General features: G+C 43.5%; 1 protein-coding gene across 6 annotated transcripts in view; it reads left to right on the plus strand.

Moving 5' to 3' along the window:
• The first annotated feature begins 1,068 nt into the window (after nucleotides 1-1,068).
• nbr1b (NBR1 autophagy cargo receptor b) overlaps nucleotides 1,069-19,707 on the plus strand; it is a 148,930-nt gene continuing 130,291 nt past the window's right edge. For all 6 annotated transcript variants that reach the window (XM_079642017.1, XM_079642018.1, XM_079642019.1 and 3 more), the window contains exon 1: nucleotides 1,069-1,260. In XM_079642017.1, the coding sequence (XP_079498143.1) occupies nucleotides 1,159-1,260 (102 nt within the window). In that variant the 5' untranslated portion in view covers nucleotides 1,069-1,158. The remainder of the gene's footprint in view (nucleotides 1,261-19,707) is intronic.

Raw genomic sequence — 19,707 nt, forward strand, 5'->3', positions numbered from 1 at the left:
CTTGTTTATGTTCTTTATTATTTATTAGTGATGTGTCGGTCGCGAACGAGCCGATTCTTTTGAACGGCTCTTCGAACGAGGGGAACCGAGTCGTACTTGGTGAGAGCCGTTCTTGTTATCGTTCAATCGTTAGTCCGCACTCACTGCCTGCCAAAATCCACTCGCCTGTTAAAAAGCTTGATTTTGTTCCCCAAACGTATTCTGTGAAGACCCGCCCCTACTCTGATTAGTAGGTTTCAGCAGGAGGAGTGAGGTGGGGTGGGTCTTAAAGGAATACGAGAGAGAGAGAGAAGTCATAACAAGTGGTAGGCTACAGGACAGGTAGACGACGTGTTTTTCGGATGGAAAATGAGCCAAACGCGAAAACGCAGCAGCATTTGGATGCACTTCAACCAAAACCCAGGCAGTGATAAAGCGCACCATTTGTAAAGGCAAAATATCCTTTAAAGCAGGGTCAAAAAATGATCTCCATCGCCACAGAATACAGTATCTAATATTAAGAGTTTCGTGAATTTCATTCAAGGCAAGGCAACTTTATTTACTTAACACATACGGACTGGAGTGTTATTAACACATACGGAGGGTAAATTCAAAGTAGTACATTCACGGACATGAATGACATGGATATGGCGCCACCTTGTGTCGTGTTTACAAATCAGATTATTGACATTAGGTCTGGCAATACAGTCAATCATTATCCTGGTGATTATTTCACAGACAAACCTAGTAACCCCTCCAAAAAAACGGCTCTTTTGAACGGCTCTTTGAAAGGAACGGAGCCATAAGATCCGGCTCCCTTCAAAGAACCATAAATCCCATCACTATTTTTTATGCAAATAATTTAGTTTGATAATTGCTCTATGTATTATTATTATTTATTTGTATTGTTATTATTTATTTTTTGGTTCGATTATAGTTGTGTTAATTATAATTAGCCTACATTTTCTTTAATACAAAATAAATAAGCTCCACATAGAAAGTGTCGCTCTGAGTTCCGGGCACATGACGCAGGGTGGGCGTGGCCGGGACACTAATGTAAACACAGAATACGCCTCACCCCCCGTCGGATCAGTCACGGTGGAGCGGACAGGGCGAGATTACCCCGAGCAGCCTCAGTTGGGCCGTGTCGTCGTGAGTAATATGCGGTAAGGTGCAGACATGGACTTCTATATCAACCTGAAGGTGAATTTCAGAGGAAATTCCAAAAATTTCCTACTGTCGGGATCCGAAACCAAGAGCTGGGAGTCGATGGAGGCCATGGTAAGAGAGGGAGATGCCCGGGCCGCTGTCACACACACCGAGCCTCACACACACCGAGCCTCACACACTCACACCGCCTGGGATGGTGCCCGCTGTGTAGGGAACAGCTGCACATATGAGAGAGATGTAGCACTGTAGCAGTACCGTCATGCATAGCGGCGTGTCCCTGACAGCAGGGACCAGTGTCACAGAGGACAGGGAGGATAGTCCTTACAGGGTTATTATGGTGAACTGTCGTCATGGTAACACTGTTTACCATCACACATTTAACATGTATTCAGTGTCAAGTCTGTGGGCTGGCATGGACACAAAGGTGATGGAGTTGTTCATTACACAACAGCATCACTGCCACAGACACTGATCAATCAGGGACTGGAATATGATTAATGCATTATGAAGGTGGGCCTAACCCCATCGTGCATTAGTCTGTTTATATCGTTTTTATTATCTGTATGTTTCCTGGTTCCTGACCTGTCCCTGTTTTTATATTATGTTAATGCAAACTCAGCAGCTCCGTGTTTACTTGCTGTCAGACTCCATCAGTAAAAAAGAATAAATCCACTTTTAATTAAAAAGACAACTCCCCCCCTCATCCCCTGTAAGATATAAGAATACTAAAATCCCTGATTCATCAGCAGCAGCAGTTAGCAATGGTATTATTACGCATCTGACTCTTCATATTCATACATGTCTAAAAGGAGACTCAAAGCAACCACAAAGAGATGCAAAGAAGAGACGTAAAATGACTACAGTGACAGATATTCGTTCCTTTTTCACACATTTGCTATAAATTAATTTACATTTCTTCTGATATATGTATAGACTTTTTATATATATTTGTATATATATATATATATATTTTTTTTTCCATGTTTTGGGGGAATAGCTCTGATTACATTATATTCCCCGTCAGATATGCTGAATACTACATTTCCTCCGCTTAGTATTTCACTAATGTAACAATGCTTCATCATTAGCAGCAGTAAGCAATGGTATTATTATGCATCTGGATAATTAGCATGACTTTTCATATTCACGCATGACTAAAAGGAGACTCACAGCAACCACAAAGAGATGCAATTTGACCCCAATAAACGCACAAGGACTACAGAGTGACTGATTAATAATACTAATAATAATACTAATAATAATAATAATAATAATAATGTACTAAGTATTTTCAATCACAACTCAAAGGAGAGACAGCTTGCATTTGTCAGATGTTTTTCACTTACTATCATTTTTTTCTCTCACATTTTTGTGACTTTCTTATACATGTTGGGGTTTTAGGTTATTTTTTTGTACACCTTTTTCAGAATGTAACTGTTGTTTGAGGTGAAAAGTTTACATGACATGTAATTTACCTTGCAGTTGCAACTATGTGGCTTGTATCCTGGATTATATGTTCAAGTCATGGATGTTTAAAGTTCATATTTGTCTAATATTAGTTTAGTTTTCATTAATGAAGTATGACGCTGCGCTGTCAGTACACTTGTCCCCGTTTGTGATTGGTCAAATGTTGCTAACCCTTTCACGTGAACGCGCTCTCAGCTGGAGAGAGAAACCCTGGCTTGATTTACTGAGTTGATAACCAGCGTCGTAGGACCGCATAGCGAGATCTCGTTTGTTAGGGTTAGTTAAGATAACTCAAACATATCCAGGGTATGTTGAACTGGCTTCGTAGTACAGGGCACAGATGGCTGCATAGCAGCGCTAATGTCAAAGACACAAACATTATACATTATATTTTTATTTTACCAGGATGCAGTGACACAAATATTTGGGAAGGCTTAGCCTTCCCTAGCCTACAGTACCCGCCGCCCCTGGGGGACATGTACCCCCCGCTTTTCGAAATCCTGTATGTGTCCCCCCACTTTATAAATATGTTTATTATAATTTTTTAACGCAACCCGGCATCCCCACGGAGGAGCACACAGCCTCTGTGACTGAGCGAGCGAGACTGAGAGAGAGCGAGATAGAGCACACCTATCTATTTAATATATCCTAGTTGTAAAAAATAAAGTAAGAAATCATTCCAATGTGTACTATAGGACAGTTAAAAAAAAAAAAAAGTTAAAAAGGGGAGTGATTAGTAAATATGCATACATAAAAAGAAAGAATGCTAACTAGGTAACATAAGATAAGAATAAACAAGTTTAAATGATTTGTTATTGGTTGTGATCATATTCTAAAGATGTTTGGATTATTGAAAAGTATACAGCTCCCTTTTATATGAGTGTTGAGAGCTGTATCCATGAATTCATTTTGTGCTCAAAGTGCACCAGATTGATGCATTTCACTTCAACATTTAAAAAACATATCTTCCCGGGGATGCATGCCCCCGGACCCCTCGAGAGGATGTGAGGTCCACCCCCAAATAAAGCAGGTTCAAATAATTAAATTGCATACATTTTCTTTTAGTAAACACTGAAAACGGGTCCCACAGACCAGAACAGCACACAAAGGTTGAAGGTAAGCATATATGCTTACCTTCAACCTTTGTGTGCTAAAAATAAAACAAGTCATGAGCTACTTTTACTCCTCTTTCTTTTCTTTTTTTGCAGTGTATATATTTAGCACATTTTAACATTATTATATATAATAATAATAATGACTTGTTTTATTTTTTGAGAGTAGCTCTCATCCTAAAAAAGGTTGGAGACTCCTGAGATAGTGGACCACCATCTGAAAGTTGTCCTTCTTTCTGTCAGGATGTTTGGGTAAGGCAGGACCCAAATGCAGTAAAAAGACAAAAGGTCTAGTAACAAAAAGCGAGCTTTAATCAAAAAAGCCGATTAGAAAGATAAACAAGAAACAACGTAACATTAGCAAACCGGGGAGCACAAGACACTGGAACAGGCAGGAAACATGGAAGAGAAAGACGACGACCGAACAAAGCGCACAAGGGAAGATAAGATTAAATACACAGAAGGGTAATAACAGGACAAGACACAGCTGGGGAGGGGAGGCAGAAACACAGGGGGGTGCAACAGGTGAAAACAATGAGACAATCAGACAATCAGACACAGGAGGGCAAACACAGGAAGGAAGACCAGACACAGGGAGAACAGAATTTCTAAATAAGACGGAGACCTAAACACACAAAACTAAAATCATGACACTTTTGAACACTTTCAATGAGACTGTCTTTGATAATTAACAAAAACACTGAACATTTTTGAAAATGAGCCCCCCTTCAATAATTACAGCACTAAAGTCCTGCTCTTGAAGGTGTGTGTGTTGGGACTGGATGTCTCTTTGTGAATTGTCATGTCCATCAGGCGTGATAAGAACATTTCTTCCAGCATTCCTCTCTTATTGTCAGCAACTAGTTAGTAGTCTCATGCCGTGATATTTTCTTAGTATTCTAAGACAGAAATAGGCGGCAAACAATCTATCTAGAATGATGCCCTTATCCCCCCCTTTTTTAATAGAACGCCCAAAGAGCCTTTAAGGAAATCCAGCGTCACATGTCAGGCAGCTTGAATTTAGTTGAGCTATCACTAGGATCTCACCAGGAGCCAACTGTGTTTCAAACTATGGAGAAAGATTGCAGATGGAGTGAGTCTGGGCTTTCATGTAGCTGCTATAAAGATTACTAAACTGAGTTTCACTGTTTACCGATCAATCTTTCGTTCATGCAGCCATTATATGAGGGTGGGAAAAGTCCCCTCCACTTTTTGAAATGATTAGTTTAGACCCCCCCACTTTTACCATGTGGAAAGTCTGTGAATCGGTCTATCCACTCGCCGCACTTTGTAGAGCGCTGTGTCAGTACTTCACTATCAAATCCATTCCACTTGCTTATTGAGAGAATGCCCAAATCAATGAAACTCCGTACCATGTTTTCACTGCTACTTTGTACCAAGGCAGATTCTCCCATAGCGCGCCGCGCATGTTCAAGGAGTGTTGTCATAGTTGGACAGCTCAGATCTGTTGTATGAAGCGATGCCGGTAGCGGAGGTAAGGCACACACACCAAATGTTCAGGACATTGTTAATACAGCGAAAATCAAAGCTGACGATCTCTTGGTTTGATATGTTTTCTCCCCCAGACAACATGGACATAAGAACATTTTTTTCAAAGAAGAGGAAAGTAAGTCATCAGCTGGTAGCAGTTAATCAATTAACAGTTATGGAGGTGGCAAAAGCGTCTCACTTCTTGAGAGGAGTTTCGTCTTTATGTCATGATAGAGAGAGACAAATACTGAATAGTTTAGATGAGAAAAGGCATCGAACTGCCAGGTTACTAGTAGGGTTGCCATGATCAAAATCGATTATTCGTCAGCCCCCACCCCCCCCCCCCCCCCTCGCGGGAGAGAAAGAAAAAAGAAGTCAGACAAAAGGAACTCCGTTGTTTGTTTCATTTATCTTCCTTTGGACTTGTAAGTTCAAAGTAGTTCCACGAGGAGGAACTCTTTTTACCTGCCGCTTTGTTCATCTTTATTCGCACGTGTGAGGGAGAGGGGGGGTGGGGGCGGGGTCGGTGTGTAGCGTGCTGCAGCAGCAGTCTGCTCTGCACGCAGGCTTCCTCCAAGTTTACAGTAAAACAAACTGGTGGTGTGACCAATGGCCATTTACAATTATTAATACTATTACTATTATTAGCATTAGTCTATATTTTGGTTGAAACTAAGCCAGAACAAAAAATAAATAAACATAAATAATAATACAAAAAATATATAAATAAAATTGATTTTTAAAAATAATATTCGATTATGGAGGCTGTAACAAATATTCGAATAATCGAATAATCACTGGCATCCCTAGTTACTAGTATTTATCATGTAAACAAGGAACATGAATAACCCGATCTCTCTGTGCTCATGTAAAAACCATGATGTCCATGTAGAGACGCAGTCAGTGTGTTTTACCGGAGCCTCAGTTCGATAAGAGATTATTTTCTGAGTTCTTTAACTTCGGTACTCTCTCTCAAAATGGTAATGTGCATTATGTTTTAATTATACTTCTTATCATTCAGAAGCCTTTTGTGTGTGTTTATGTTTTACCGAGTGCTTATGCAATATCTATCCCAGTATTCAGTTAACTATTTATTTTCTATTCACATTACATAGACAGCTAATATTCTACCTACTGCTTGGAACTTTGAGTCTTCAAAATGTCCAATGTCACAGACTGGGACTTACTTTAGAGTCAGTTGTATTTACATTCAGTATGACTTGTTATGGTTCAATGTGAAAGAGTATACTGCTCAATAAATAATGATCACTTCAGCACCTCTCTTGACCTCTAGGCGCTTGAGAGTGAGTCAGAGGCAGAACACAGGGACAGTGGAGAGAGGTCCATTGCTGAGGTCAGTGATGAAAGGGAAATGACAGTTTAGAGTCAATTGTGATGCGGACTCTCATCCCAGAATTTTAAGGAAATCAGTGGGGATATTGAACAGGAAACATTTCAGTCAAGGGGCATCATATTGCCAGTATAGACAGAAGAGCAACATTTATTTGAACATTTAAGTCAATGATACCATTCCTAGGTGAACTTAACATCTGTATGGAGTCAGATCAGTCTCAATATTAATAAATGCTCACAGAAGCATTCACAAATGTATTTTGCGATTTATATATAAATGACTCTCCACAATAATATCTCTCAATGCACTCAAATATTTATTGTTGTATATAAATGTACAACAAATTGGCATTTAAACTGCTTTTTATTAATTCAAAGACGGCTCTGAATTAATAATAAAATATTTTTCCTTTCTTTACTACTGGATGAAATTACAAAATGTACCCATCATTTTCCTCATGCTAGTTTAGCCACATAAAAGTATCAAACCACCTGTTAAAATGCACCAGAATACTGGAAATCTATTTTTTTTTCCGTGAGGGTGGATCCCCAAATCCCCCCCCCCCCCCCCCCGGTTAAAAATGTCTCCCCCACATGCAGGATGCTTCCTACGCCCATGCTTTCATTAGACATTTAGTTACCGTAGGCGTCACAGGTGAAGCCCCAGGAAGTGAGGCAGAAGTTAACGGGGTTCAAACAAGTTCCGTGTCAGTTTGTGACGTCATTGGGCCCAAAATAACTTTTTCCCTTCATGGATGTATTAACAGAACTGGATACAGCGTCGGAGGCAGTCCCCGTTCATTCCCATGAGCAGTGGCACAGCCCCACCTACTGTCAGCAGAAATTAATTCAAATAATAATTCCAAAACTATGTGTTAAAATATATGTTAAACTATATTTTAATATCATATTTAGTCGTCAGATTTGTCTCTACATTGCTGTTTTAAGGCCCAGATACACCGGCCCGAAATCGGCAGTAAATGGGAGTCGGGCCGAACATGAGCGTGGTCACGCCCTATTCGGAGTGGTGTGCGCCGCACCGTCGGGTCTTTTCTGCCGACCTGATGCCTTTTCTTGCCGATTCAACATGTTGAATCGGCGTCGGGAACACCACCGGAAGTCGGACAAAGGGATAACACTGATTGGCTGTTCAGCTAGCGAATCAGTGCATGAGAAGCGTTAACGGAAGTGAGGGAGGTAAACAAATGATTTAAAATGGAAGATGGAACACACACGGACGGCTATTTCACCTCATCGGTTTATAGAGCTCCTGTTCGTTCAGGTTTTCAATGGACGAGAGTGAAAATGGAAAGAAAAACGCAATTTGTTGTTTGTTTATATCACGGAGTCTGTTCTTCTTCTCTGTCTTCCGGTTGTTCCGATTGTTGCCTCTTTTGAATGATGAATACACACTACCGCCGCCTGCTGGTAAGGAGAGTTATTGCCACTCACGCATACGTGCTCGGCTCGGATTTGCGGTGTGTTCCAGTGCGCGAAGTCGGCAAATACGCAGGAGAGTCCGGCGACGCAACAGTCTGTGTCGGCGTCGGCGACTTCTCAGGTGAATGGCCGGTGTATCTGGGCCTTTAGTCTGCGTTCTTGTAATTAGTGTCTACAGTGTACCTATTGAGCCGGGTTGTGCGATGTGGGGCAAGCCCCGATCTGCCCCCCTCTCTCACTGTCAAAATGAATAGGTATTATAAAAACTACGCTGCGCATGCTCAGTCTTTTTGTATTCAATGTGTGCGGCAACCCCTCCAAAACTTCATCTCATAATTCAGAGCTGATTGGCTGTAAGTATGTGTGCCATGAAAAGTGTAGTTGTGAAGAGGAGACGAGAGAGAGCAGCGTATAGCCATTAAAATCAGTAAAACGGAAAGAAAATTAATGAAGTTGACCATCTACTTCAGCTTTGGTAAGTTCATTTGATGTCATATCTTTTATGGATCTTCTGTGTTTTGCCTATAGGCTATTGCTCTGCTGGATCGATTGATATTGTTACCTCAGTGATGAATGTCTTTGTTTTCCTTATATTTACAGTCTGGTGTTTTAATGCTGAAGCATTGCTTTGTATTTAAGTATTGCTTTGTGATGGTTTGCCTGTCGCGATAATCAATAAATTGACTTATCGTCCGATAAATAAAAATGGACTCGAAACTATAGGTTACTTACGTAACCCCAGTTCTCAGAGTAACATGAAGTGAGATGTCTCACTATTGGATGCGCCTCAACGCGTATGCAAACAGAAGCATCAATCTCATTACGCTAATCCTGATTGGCTGGTGATCTTGACGTCTACGTCAGGGAATCCACCCACCCTATAAGTAGCTTGCGCTACGACGCAGCGTCATTCAAAATAAGCACCTCTTCTCGCTTCGCCTTAGCAAGAAGGGCCATCTGGTGAGACATCTCACTTCATGTTACTCTGAGAACTGGGGTTGCGTAAGTAATCTATAGTTCTCATTCATAACACTCCGTTCGATGTATCACTATGGGATATTGAAACTCCCGTATTGCTAGACATGCTTATCTCGAAAATCACCAAAACAACCAGAACTTAACAGGTAGAACCCTGTCTCAACACAGGGCCCAGCACTGCGCGGGCCACACTTGGAGCAGAGACATCTAGCCTGTAAAAGCGGACAAAAGTGAGTGGTGAGGACCAGCTCGCTGCTGCACAAATGTCTTGGATGGAAACACCCTTGTACAAAGCCCAGGATGTAGCCAGTCCACGAGTAGAATGAGCACGCAGGCCTGTTGGTGCCTGCAAACCCTGACTCGTATAAGCCAGAGCAATCGCTTCCACAATCCAGTGGGAGAGCCGTTGCCTGGTAACGGGCTTGCCCTTCTGAGGGTTAGCCCAGGATATAAAGAGTTGGTCATTGCAACTAAACTCTTTTGACCTGTCCATATAGGTGCGTAAAGCACAAACTGGACACAGCAAATTCGGCCGCTGTTCCTCAGAGGAACACAGCGGTGGAGGAAATGCCGGAATGTCAATGGGGGTACATGAGCCAACCACCTTAGGAACAAAGGCAGGGTTGGGCTTCAGCAACACTGTCGTTTGCCCCGGGGCAAACTGAGTGCATGAAAGATGTACAGAGAGCGCATGAATATCACTGACTCGCTTGACAGATGCCAGAGCCAGTAACAGCACTGTCTTCAGTGACAGGGGTTTCATGTCAGCTTCTTGACGCGCGGGGTCCAGTTTGAGGGCAGCAACCCAGCGCTGAAACTCCCTCATGTGTAAGTGTCCCAGTCGTATCACCAGGATGGCTTACGCCATGAGCCCCAGTAACCGCAGACATGATCTGAAGAGAACATATTTGCATAGCCGGAAATGAGCGAGGCAAGCTCTGAAGGCTTTCACTCTTTCTGCTGACAGGCGGGCTGTAAAAGGCACCGAATTCAGGCGTAGTCCCAGGAAGAGTACAGTCTGGGCTGGGGACAACATGCTCTTTTCTGTGTTTATTACGAAACCCAGATAGAGCAGGTGTTTTACGAGGACATTCGTCTGCGTAATAGCCTCTTGCTCCGACTCTGCGAGAAGCAGCCAGTCGTTCTGATAAGTTGCCAAGCGAATACCCTGTTGTCTTAACAGGGCTATCACGGCTTCCGTACACCGTACAAACACTCGCGGGCTGAGAGACACACCGAAGGGAAGGACTCTGTACTCGTAACAGACACCCTGAAAGGCGAACCTCAGATATTTCCTGTGTGGGTAATATACTGGGATGTGGAAATACGCATCTTGCAGGTCGACTGATGTGAACCAGTCGTTCTGGCGCACGAGACGCGACAGAGACGTGTGAGTGAGCATTCTGAATTTTTATCTTTTGAGATATTTGTTCAGAGCTCTCAAATCTAGTATAGGCCGAATTCCGTTCCCTCCCCGTTTGGGAACGAGGAAATACTTGGAATAAAAGCCGCTCTGACTCTGTTTGGCGGGTATTATCGATATAGCCTTCTTTTCTAGTAGCGAGAAAATCTCTTGCTCCAGAATATGGGCCGACTCTCCACGGGCTTGTGAATACAGAATGCCAGAGAAGCGAGGGGGGGTGACAGCGAATTGGAGCCTGTAGCCCCGTGTTACTGTCTTGAAAACCCAAGCAGAATCTGTGAGCATCTTCCACTTTTCGCTTCTTAAAGCGAGCGGAGATGTCACATCTCTGTCGTCTGCCCTCTGTGTCTTTATTTGTTGTGTTATGGGGCCCTCTAGTGTCTGAACACGGTGGTACCCCAGGTTGACAACCCCGGCCGACACTGCGCATGCGCGTGGTGGTGGTGCCTTCACAATCCCGTCTAATGTCCGCCTTTTGAGAGAGGCCGTAGCCGCTCTTAAAAGAGGGGTAGACGACAGACTGTTTATTGTTTTTCTTTTAATTTTTATTGACTGCGCCCTTGGCTTCAAGCTTGGAAACGACAGTGGAAAATGATTTATTAGGGAACAATAATGATGACATGTGTTTGTGTGACTTAAACAGGCAGCGGAACTTGCTGTCTTTGATGTTAAGTCCATTTCCCTTATGGCGCGAACTTGAGGATGACGTTCTGGCATCACTCGAGGCGGCGGGAAGATGGGGGCATGATGGCACCCCGAAAACACATGAGCATCTAACACTGGAACGTGTTCTGGAGCTGGGGAACAGGGAACTTCCAGCTCTCTCGTCGAGGAGAGGAGGCTGTCAGGCCGCCCGCTTCTTCTTCCTCGCCTGGTGGCTGAAATCCTGGGTCGGCTGTGCCTGAGCGGCAGCTGCCGGAACCGGAGATCTTCTTGGCCAGCTCATCCTCGCCTCGTGCCTGGGCTGGGGACCAGGGACGGGCTGTGGTCTCTGCTGCTTCGGTATCTTGAACCGGGCAGGACGTGAGGCAGCTTGAGTGAAGGCCTGCCGCGGGACCGTTGAAGGTGGCGGCTGGACCCTTCGGGGGAGACAGAGCTGGAGAGCCTCGTCTTCCTTCTTTTTTGATTCGCATCTCAGCTGCATCGAAGCTAGAGCGGAGCCAAATATGCCCTCAGGAACAATAAGCATGTCCAGAACATCCTCTTTTTCCCGGTCTGGAAGGTTCGTCAGGTTGAGCCACCTGGCTCTCTCCTGTACCACCATAATTCCCAGTGCTTTGCCCGTGGCTTGGACTGCACAGCGCTGCACACAGAGGCAAATGTCCGTGATCGCTGCAATCTCGTCCCACACGGCAGGCTCAGGTTTAGGGCTGTGCAATTTAATGGATCCTGCGATATATATCGATATTTTGTTTCCCGAGAAAGTATCGATATTTCAGTCGCGGGTATCGATACATCGATACTCAACTCCCATTCAAATCCCCCGTGTTCCGCCTGGCAATCCGCTCGCTGCCCATTGCCCCCCGTTCGATTTGCATAAAGAGCGATTACGTCAGCCAGCCGAGCCGCTAGTGTCGCTGTAGAGCATTTCTAGATACACAGAACCCGGTGTCTTCTTCTCGCAGTGAGTGCGAAGCCGTTCAGGAGAATGTCGGCAAACATTAACCACACTGGAGAGGGTCTTCTCTACCGCCGGAGATATCGGACCAATCCCAAACCACTCCCTCGACGGAGTGAACTCCGTCTGTAGCCACACTCGCAGCTCAACGAGGCTCCCTCCTGTCAGATGGAGGGAGTAAATACAGCAGCAAGCTTTGGGACGGCCTCCCCTCTCTCCGGCAGAAACAGGAAATAACGTAACTGTATGTAACAACGGTTTCAAATCATTATCTCTTAGACAAAAAGTTTAAATTAATAACTCAAATAAAACTCCTAACATCTTTCATTGTGTTTCAAAGCTCTTTTAGTTTTAAACCTGATGTTTATAAGCTTCTTAGTTTTTGCAACGGTCTGTAAATATACACAACTTTATAATAAAATGCACACATTTACCTTTTTCTAGACTAAACACAGGTATGATCCTAAGTTAAAACATATGAGGTTATCATGAGGTTGTTAACATCGCAGTTTATCAGTGGATGTTTGCTGGAACTACTTGTTAACAGCTTGACAGCAGCGGACACACACAGCGCGACTACGGTCAGGTAGAGACCGGTCTCAAGTCAGCAGACTCGCTGTTTGACGGCTTGATAGCCCACTCCCCCTCCACACCGCTCCACACTCGTAGGCGGACCCTCCGCGTGAACGTGCAAACGGAGGGGTAGGGTGTAGGGGGCGGTTTGGGAATGGGCCATCGTCACTGCTCAGAGAAGTGCACTTCTCCCAGACCACGTTGATCAGATTATATTCCTGAACAAAAATCTGAAGAGAATGTAGATACAGTTATGTAGAGAGGAGCCTTTCTGTTTAGTGTTTTTGGCTTAAATGTTACTCCTTTGGACTTGAATTATTGGCAGTTACATTTTACATTAAATGTTGTTCTTAGTGACTTGAATTATTGGCTACCTCATATTCTGTGTTAAGCTAAAAATGCTGTAAAAGAATCTGTTCAGAACAGGCCACCTGCTGCACCTTTTAATTCTCCATTGTCCATTGTGATACTGCACTTTATGTACTTACGTTTCAAAGGCTTGTAAGCTACAGTTGGCACTGTTTCAATAAATGAAACAAATGTTCTCACCACATCTTTTGAGTCATTTTGTCCAGCATTTGCAAGCTGTAGACTCTGTCTAATCAGAGCCATATATTGTATAATTGATGCTTTCAGTTTTCAGTTGAATTAATTAAATCCAAGTCAATGGAACACTCACAAGATGTCCCCAAAATCACACTGTCCCTTTAAAATCTTTCAGAAAATGATGTAAGTGTATCGAATTATATCGAATCGTATCGAATCGTATCGTTGGCTGAATATCGTGATATATATCGTATCGTGAGCTCAATATCGTGTATCGTATCGTGAGATTATTGTATCGCTACAGCCCTACTCAGGTTTGCTCGACAAGTCTTCGCAGAGCTCCGCCTGGTAGGCGGTCAGCAGCGAGGAGACGTTGTGTGCCCTGGCGGACAAAGCTGCGGCTTTATAGGCCCGTTCTGTCATCGCTGACTGAAAACGGTCTGCCTTTGCCGGTAACGTGGGGTTCCTGCTCGGTGTCGAAGCCAGCCTCGGTTGGAGGTGGGCTGCCACCAGCGGTTCCATGGGCGGCATGCGGAGCAGGCCGAGCCTCTCCATACCGTCACAGTCCAGGGAGGAGGCACCCTGGATTGGGGCCTTGTTGCTGAAAGGGCGGTCTCTCCACGAGACCGACACCTCGTCCAGCATCTCCGGAAAGACTGGAAGAAGCTGCCTCTTCGTCCTCGCTGCTTGAGGCAATTGCTTCCCCTCGTAGCGAGATCTGGAGGTCTCCTTGGCCACTTCAGGCCATGGGATGTCTGCCTGGACGCAGCGCGTTGACGAACGGCCTGCAAGTCCATACTTAGGCAGGGCGAAGCTGGTGTGCTTTCGCCCGGGAGAGCGGACATCGCTCCCGGCTTTGCAGCCTGAGCCGATGAAACAAAGATGTCATCCTCGTGCTCATCCGAGTCGGACAGGAGTAACTCAGAGGCATCCTCTTCTTCCTCCATATAGTCCAACTCCAGGACATCCTCCGCAGGTGGAACCATGGTGAGGTCCAGTTGGGAGCCCCAGCTTGACACAGCACGGGGCTCCACTCTCACGGCTCTTGCCGCCACCGGACCTCAGCCTGACACGGCGCGGGGCTCTGGTTCAGCGGCTGCCGCTGTTATTGAGCCCCAGCCTGACACAGCGCGGGGCTCAATCTCTGCGGCGGACACCACCATGTCTTGATTGCCGGCCGGCAAAACAGCGGACATGAGGGGGTCCTTTCCCGACAAGCTAGCTTGGCGTGCTAGCCATCGGCGGAGGCTCTTAATGGCGAAGCGGGCACAATGCCCGCACGAGCCGGGGTTATCGATAGCCTCCTGGGCGTGTTCCAGCCCGAGGCAGGACGAGCAGACCTGGTGTGAGTCTGTGCCTGAGATCTTAAACCTGCAGCCGCATAGCGGAGCCTCCGAGTCCCTGACTCCTCTGGTGTGAGGGAGAGAAGGGTCCATTTTTGTTCGCCGGGGTGTCGGCGTGGAGTGGACACGCTAGTAACAGGTACGTTACTGAGAAAAAAATCCAAACTTGTCGTTAATCTGAAAGGAAAAAGCGACGGCGTAGATTTGATTCTTTAAAGAATATTAACTGGTGTGTTAATACCTTTTGTTTTTATCTCCGTCTCCTCTGGTGTGAGAGAGAAAAGAGAACGTCCTCGCTACCGTGGTGTCGGTGTGGAGGGAAGAAAAGCTAGCAACAGGTATGTTACTAGCTTGAAGAAAAAATCAAACCTTACCGTAATTTCGAAAGAGAGAAACGGCGAGGCAGATTACAATATTAACTGGTGTGTTAATATTGTTCAGTCTTCTTGCAAAGCAAAAAAGTAACCGGCAAGCGCCCGTCGACCGAATGTTAGCTTTGGGTTCAGTCTGTAAGCTAGCCCGGCTACTGATAATTCGAGATGTGCTCTGAAGCGAGAAGAGGTGTTTGAAGGACGCTGCGTCGTAGCGCAAGCTACTTATAGGGTGGGTGGATTCCCTGATGTAGACGTCAAGATCACCAGCCAATCAGGATTGGCGTAATGAGATTGATGCTTCTGTTTGCATACGCGAGGAGGCGCATCCCATAGTGAGACATCGAACAGAGTGTTATGAATGAGAACTCCGCATGCAACAGTGTAGCAGCCAAATGATTAATATAGAGACAAGCAGGAGACAACGTGTGACTTACTCGAGGGGAATTTGAAGTTAAGTGGAATTGGTTGCAAAGCCTAACTCCATCTCCGGTGTGGGAATATTTGGGATTTAAGCCAAATCAACGAGGCGAACCTACGGACTTGAATGAGCCGGTATGTCACATTTGTTTTAAAAAGGTAGCAACAAAAGCTAGCAATACGACCAACCTTAAACTGCACCTGAAACACAACCACCCCATTCCGTGTTCCCAGCTGGTAGCAACACGGCAGCTGGAGATGGAGAGCCCCCACCTTCCCGACAGTTTACAATCAAAGATGCATTTGCACGACAATGCAAACATGTTGGTGTTCCTTGCTCGAAAACTTTGGAATACAGATTTGGATATGGCCTGTTGAGGTATCTGGGTCTTTATATGGACAGTGGACTGTACACTTGACTGTTGTTTTAAGGAGGTTTTTTTTGCTTGTGAGACAATGTGTGCTCATATTTATTTATATATACATAATATATATTTAAGCAATAGGTCACGACAGGCCGTGGTATATGCTCATTATATCACAGCTAGCTGTGTGGAGAAAAAAAGGCACAGCACACCAACATCAAAACCTCATCCCAACTGTGAAGTATGGTGGAGAGAGCATCATGGTTTGGGGCTGCTTTGCTGCCTCAGGGCCTGGACAGATTGTCATCATCAACTGAAAAATGAATTCTCAAGTTTATCAAGACATTTTGCTGGAGAACTTAAGGCCATCTGTCCACCAATTGAAGCTCAACGGAAGATGGGTGATGCAACAGGACAACGACCCAAAGCACAGAAGTAAATCAACAACAGAATGGCTTCAACAGAAGAAAATACGCCTTCTGGAGTGGCCCAGTCAGAGTCCTGACCTCAACCCAATTGAGATACTGTGGCATGACCTCAAGAGAGCGATTCACACCAGACATCCCAAGAATATTGCTGAACTGGAACAGTTTTGTAAAGAGGAATGATCCAAAATTCCTCCTGACCGTTGTGCAGGTCTGATATGCAACTATAGGAAATGTTTGGTTGAGGTTATTGCTGCCAAAGGAGGGTCAACCGGTTATTAAATCCAAGGGTTCACATACTTTTTCCACCCTGCACTGTGAATGTTTACATGGTGTGTTCAATAAAAACATAAAAACATATAATTGTTTGTGTGGTTTTAGCTTAAGCAGACTGTGTTGGTCTATTGTTGTGACTTAGATGAAGATCAGAACACATTTTATGACCAATTTATGCAGAAATCCAGGTAGTTCCAAAGGGTTCACATTGTATTGCAACTGTATATCATGGCCTGAAGTGAGCTATTGCTTTTATAAAACGGTTACCAAGTGTGGCAATATGAAAGAAAAATACACACTCTAATTTAAATAGTTTTTATTAGTAAATAATGATGTTCAAAATAAAATAGTCCCTCCGTTGCCTTCTGCACGAAACATAGTGTGAGGTGGTTGCTATGCAACAACACTAACAGCAAGCGAACACATTAGACAGAGAGCGTTGATCCATTATTTGGCTATTCATTTACATTCATTTTTCTATGTTGCCGTTTATTGTGGAGCCACTGAAAAGCTGTCAAGCATCAGTAGAATGGCTTACGTGGTTACTTAGGTTGAGGTTGTTCTAGGCTGTTGCTTGGCGTGGCGAGAATATTGCTCCACTTTCTCCGGTCCCCGAGATTCGGCTTCCAGTAGCTCTGGAGAGAGCTTTCGCACTTCTGGCCACTAACGGTTATAATTTCTCTGCTTTGTTTCAAGACCCGCAGAAATTTTAATATATTTATAATTCAAATCAAGCAATCTGATTGGTCGATAGCGTTTTTGCGGACCTCTTTGATTACACATTTGAAAACATCGTTGCTTCCTTTAAAAGTAGCACAATTCATTATGTCAAACCATCAATCATAGATACTGTGCGAAAATGTAAAAGCCAATCCTCGACCAATTGGAATAATATTGATATGATTATACTAAAAAACATTATTGAAGAAATTGCAGAACCATTGACTCATCTTTTTAACTTGTCTTTTCAATCTGGTAAATTCCCAAATAAAATGAAAATAGCAAAAGTTATACCATTATATAAAACTGGGGATAAACACCATTACACAAATTACAGGCCTGTTTCATTGCTCTCTCAGTTTTGCAAGATCCTTGAAAAGCTTTTTACAAAAAGACTTGACAGTTTCATGGAAACACATCAGCTTTTGGACGACAGTCAATATGGATTCAGGAAAGATAGATCAACATCTATGGCACTAATGGAATTAAGTGAGGAAATAGCAAACTGCATGGACAATAAAAAACAAGCAGTGGGAATATTTATAGACTTACAAAAAGCATTTGATACCATAGATCACAATATTTTACTGATCAAACTGGAAGGGGTGGGATTAAACTGGGTGAGAGATTATTTAAGCAACAGACAACAATTTGTTGAAATTGGTGAACATAAATCAGAATACATGAACATAACTTGTGGAGTACCTCAGGGGTCCGTGTTGGGTCCAAAGCTGTTCATAATATACATCAACGACATTTGCAGAGTATCAAATATATTGACATTTATTTTATTTGCAGATGACACTAATATTTTTGGTTCCGGTGACAATTTGAAAGAGCTAATGGAAGTGATAACAGCAGAAATGATTAAAGTAAAACATTGGTTTGACACAAACAAATTATCATTAAATATAAGCAAAACAAAGATTATGTTATTTTGAAAACATAAAACAAATCCACAGGTGCAATTAATACTAGATAACATAAACATAGAAAGAGTATATGAAATTAAGTTCCTTGGTGTGGTTTTCGACCACAAAATCAGCCGGAAACCTCATATCACTCATGTAAAAGCAAAACTGGCTAAAACTATCGCAATATTGGGAAAAGCCAGATTCATTCTGGACTATAACTCATTGGATACTCTATATAACACACTAATCTGATTTACTGTGTGGAGATTTGGGAAAACACGTATAAAACCAACCTACAGCCGTTAAGCACATTACAAAAAAGGGCTATAAGAGTTATCAATAATGTTGGATATCTTGAACACACTAATGTATTATTTTTGAAGTCACACATATTGAAGTTCATTGATCTGGTTATATTTAAAACGGCACAAATCATGTACAGAGCAAGACATAATCTACTTCCTTGGAAATTAAAAACATTGTTCGTAGACAGAGAGGGTGGGTATAATTTGAGAGGAAATCTACATTTTAAACAACTCAAGGTCAGAACAACTCTGAGAAGTATGAGTATAACAAACTGTGGTGTGATTTTATGGAATGGTTTGGAGCAGGAGTTAAAACAAAGCACAAGCATAATTCAGTTTAAAAGGATGTACAGAAACATCCATTCATCCATCCATCTTCTCCCGCTTATCCGTGGTCGGGTCGCGGAGGTAGCAGTTCCAGCAGAGAGCCCCAAACTTTCTTTTCCCTGGCCACATCAACCAGCTCTGACTGGGGGATCCCAAGGCGCTCCCAGGCCAGCGAAGAGATATAATCCCCCCACCTGGTTCTAGGTCTACCCCTTGGTCTCTTCCCAGCTGGACGTGCCTGGAACACCTCCCTAGGAAGGCGCCCAGGTGGCATCCTAACTAGGTGCCCGAACCACCTCAACTGGCTCCTTTTGACGCGAAGGAGGAGCGGTTCAACTCCGAGTCCCTCCCGGAAGACCGAACTTCTCACCTTATCCCTAAGGGAGACACCAGCTACCCTGCGGAGAAAACCCATCTCGGTCGCTTGTAACCGCAAAACACTTTTTTGAAAAACTATGAGAATGAAGAGAGGTGATTGAAGATGAGAAATTATTGTATATGTACGTATGTATAAATGTAAATTTATGTAGGAATAACTTGCATAGTGATTTTAAAGGACAATCCTTGATAAAATAAGGGGTGCAAATTCGTAAGCATTTGCTTCCTCCTACTCCCTTTCGGACACATGATTTATTATTATTATTAATATGAAGAATTTTTTTGTTTTTGTTTTGAATATACAGATATTACCATGAATGTGGATGGATACTGTATTTTAACATGCGGTATTCTGTTTTTCACATTTGTTATTTTTTTTTATTTGTTATTTTTTAATCTGTTCGAAATAAAGAAGAAGAAAGAAAGAAAGAAAGAAAACCTTGGAAAGTATCTAGATATCCCTGCCCTAATGCCAAAGGAACTGCACACTGAATATGTTTTGCCGTTTGATGTCTATGTCTGGACTGCTGCGTAAAAAGGAGGGTTTCAGCCCCGTTACTTCTCCGCTGCTTTCTTGTTCCAGTTTGAAAAGCAAACTACAGGCAGTTTGCTTTTCAGCCCAACTGTATACTGTTTTTCTCAGGCGCGGAGGGATACTGACTTGTTGTGAAAAGTAACTTACAATTCTACCCGTGGTATACGCTCAGTATATC

Source organism: Notothenia rossii (assembly GCF_949606895.1).
Source record: "Notothenia rossii genome assembly, chromosome: 8".
In the NCBI taxonomy this organism is placed as follows: Eukaryota; Metazoa; Chordata; class Actinopteri; order Perciformes; family Nototheniidae; genus Notothenia; species Notothenia rossii.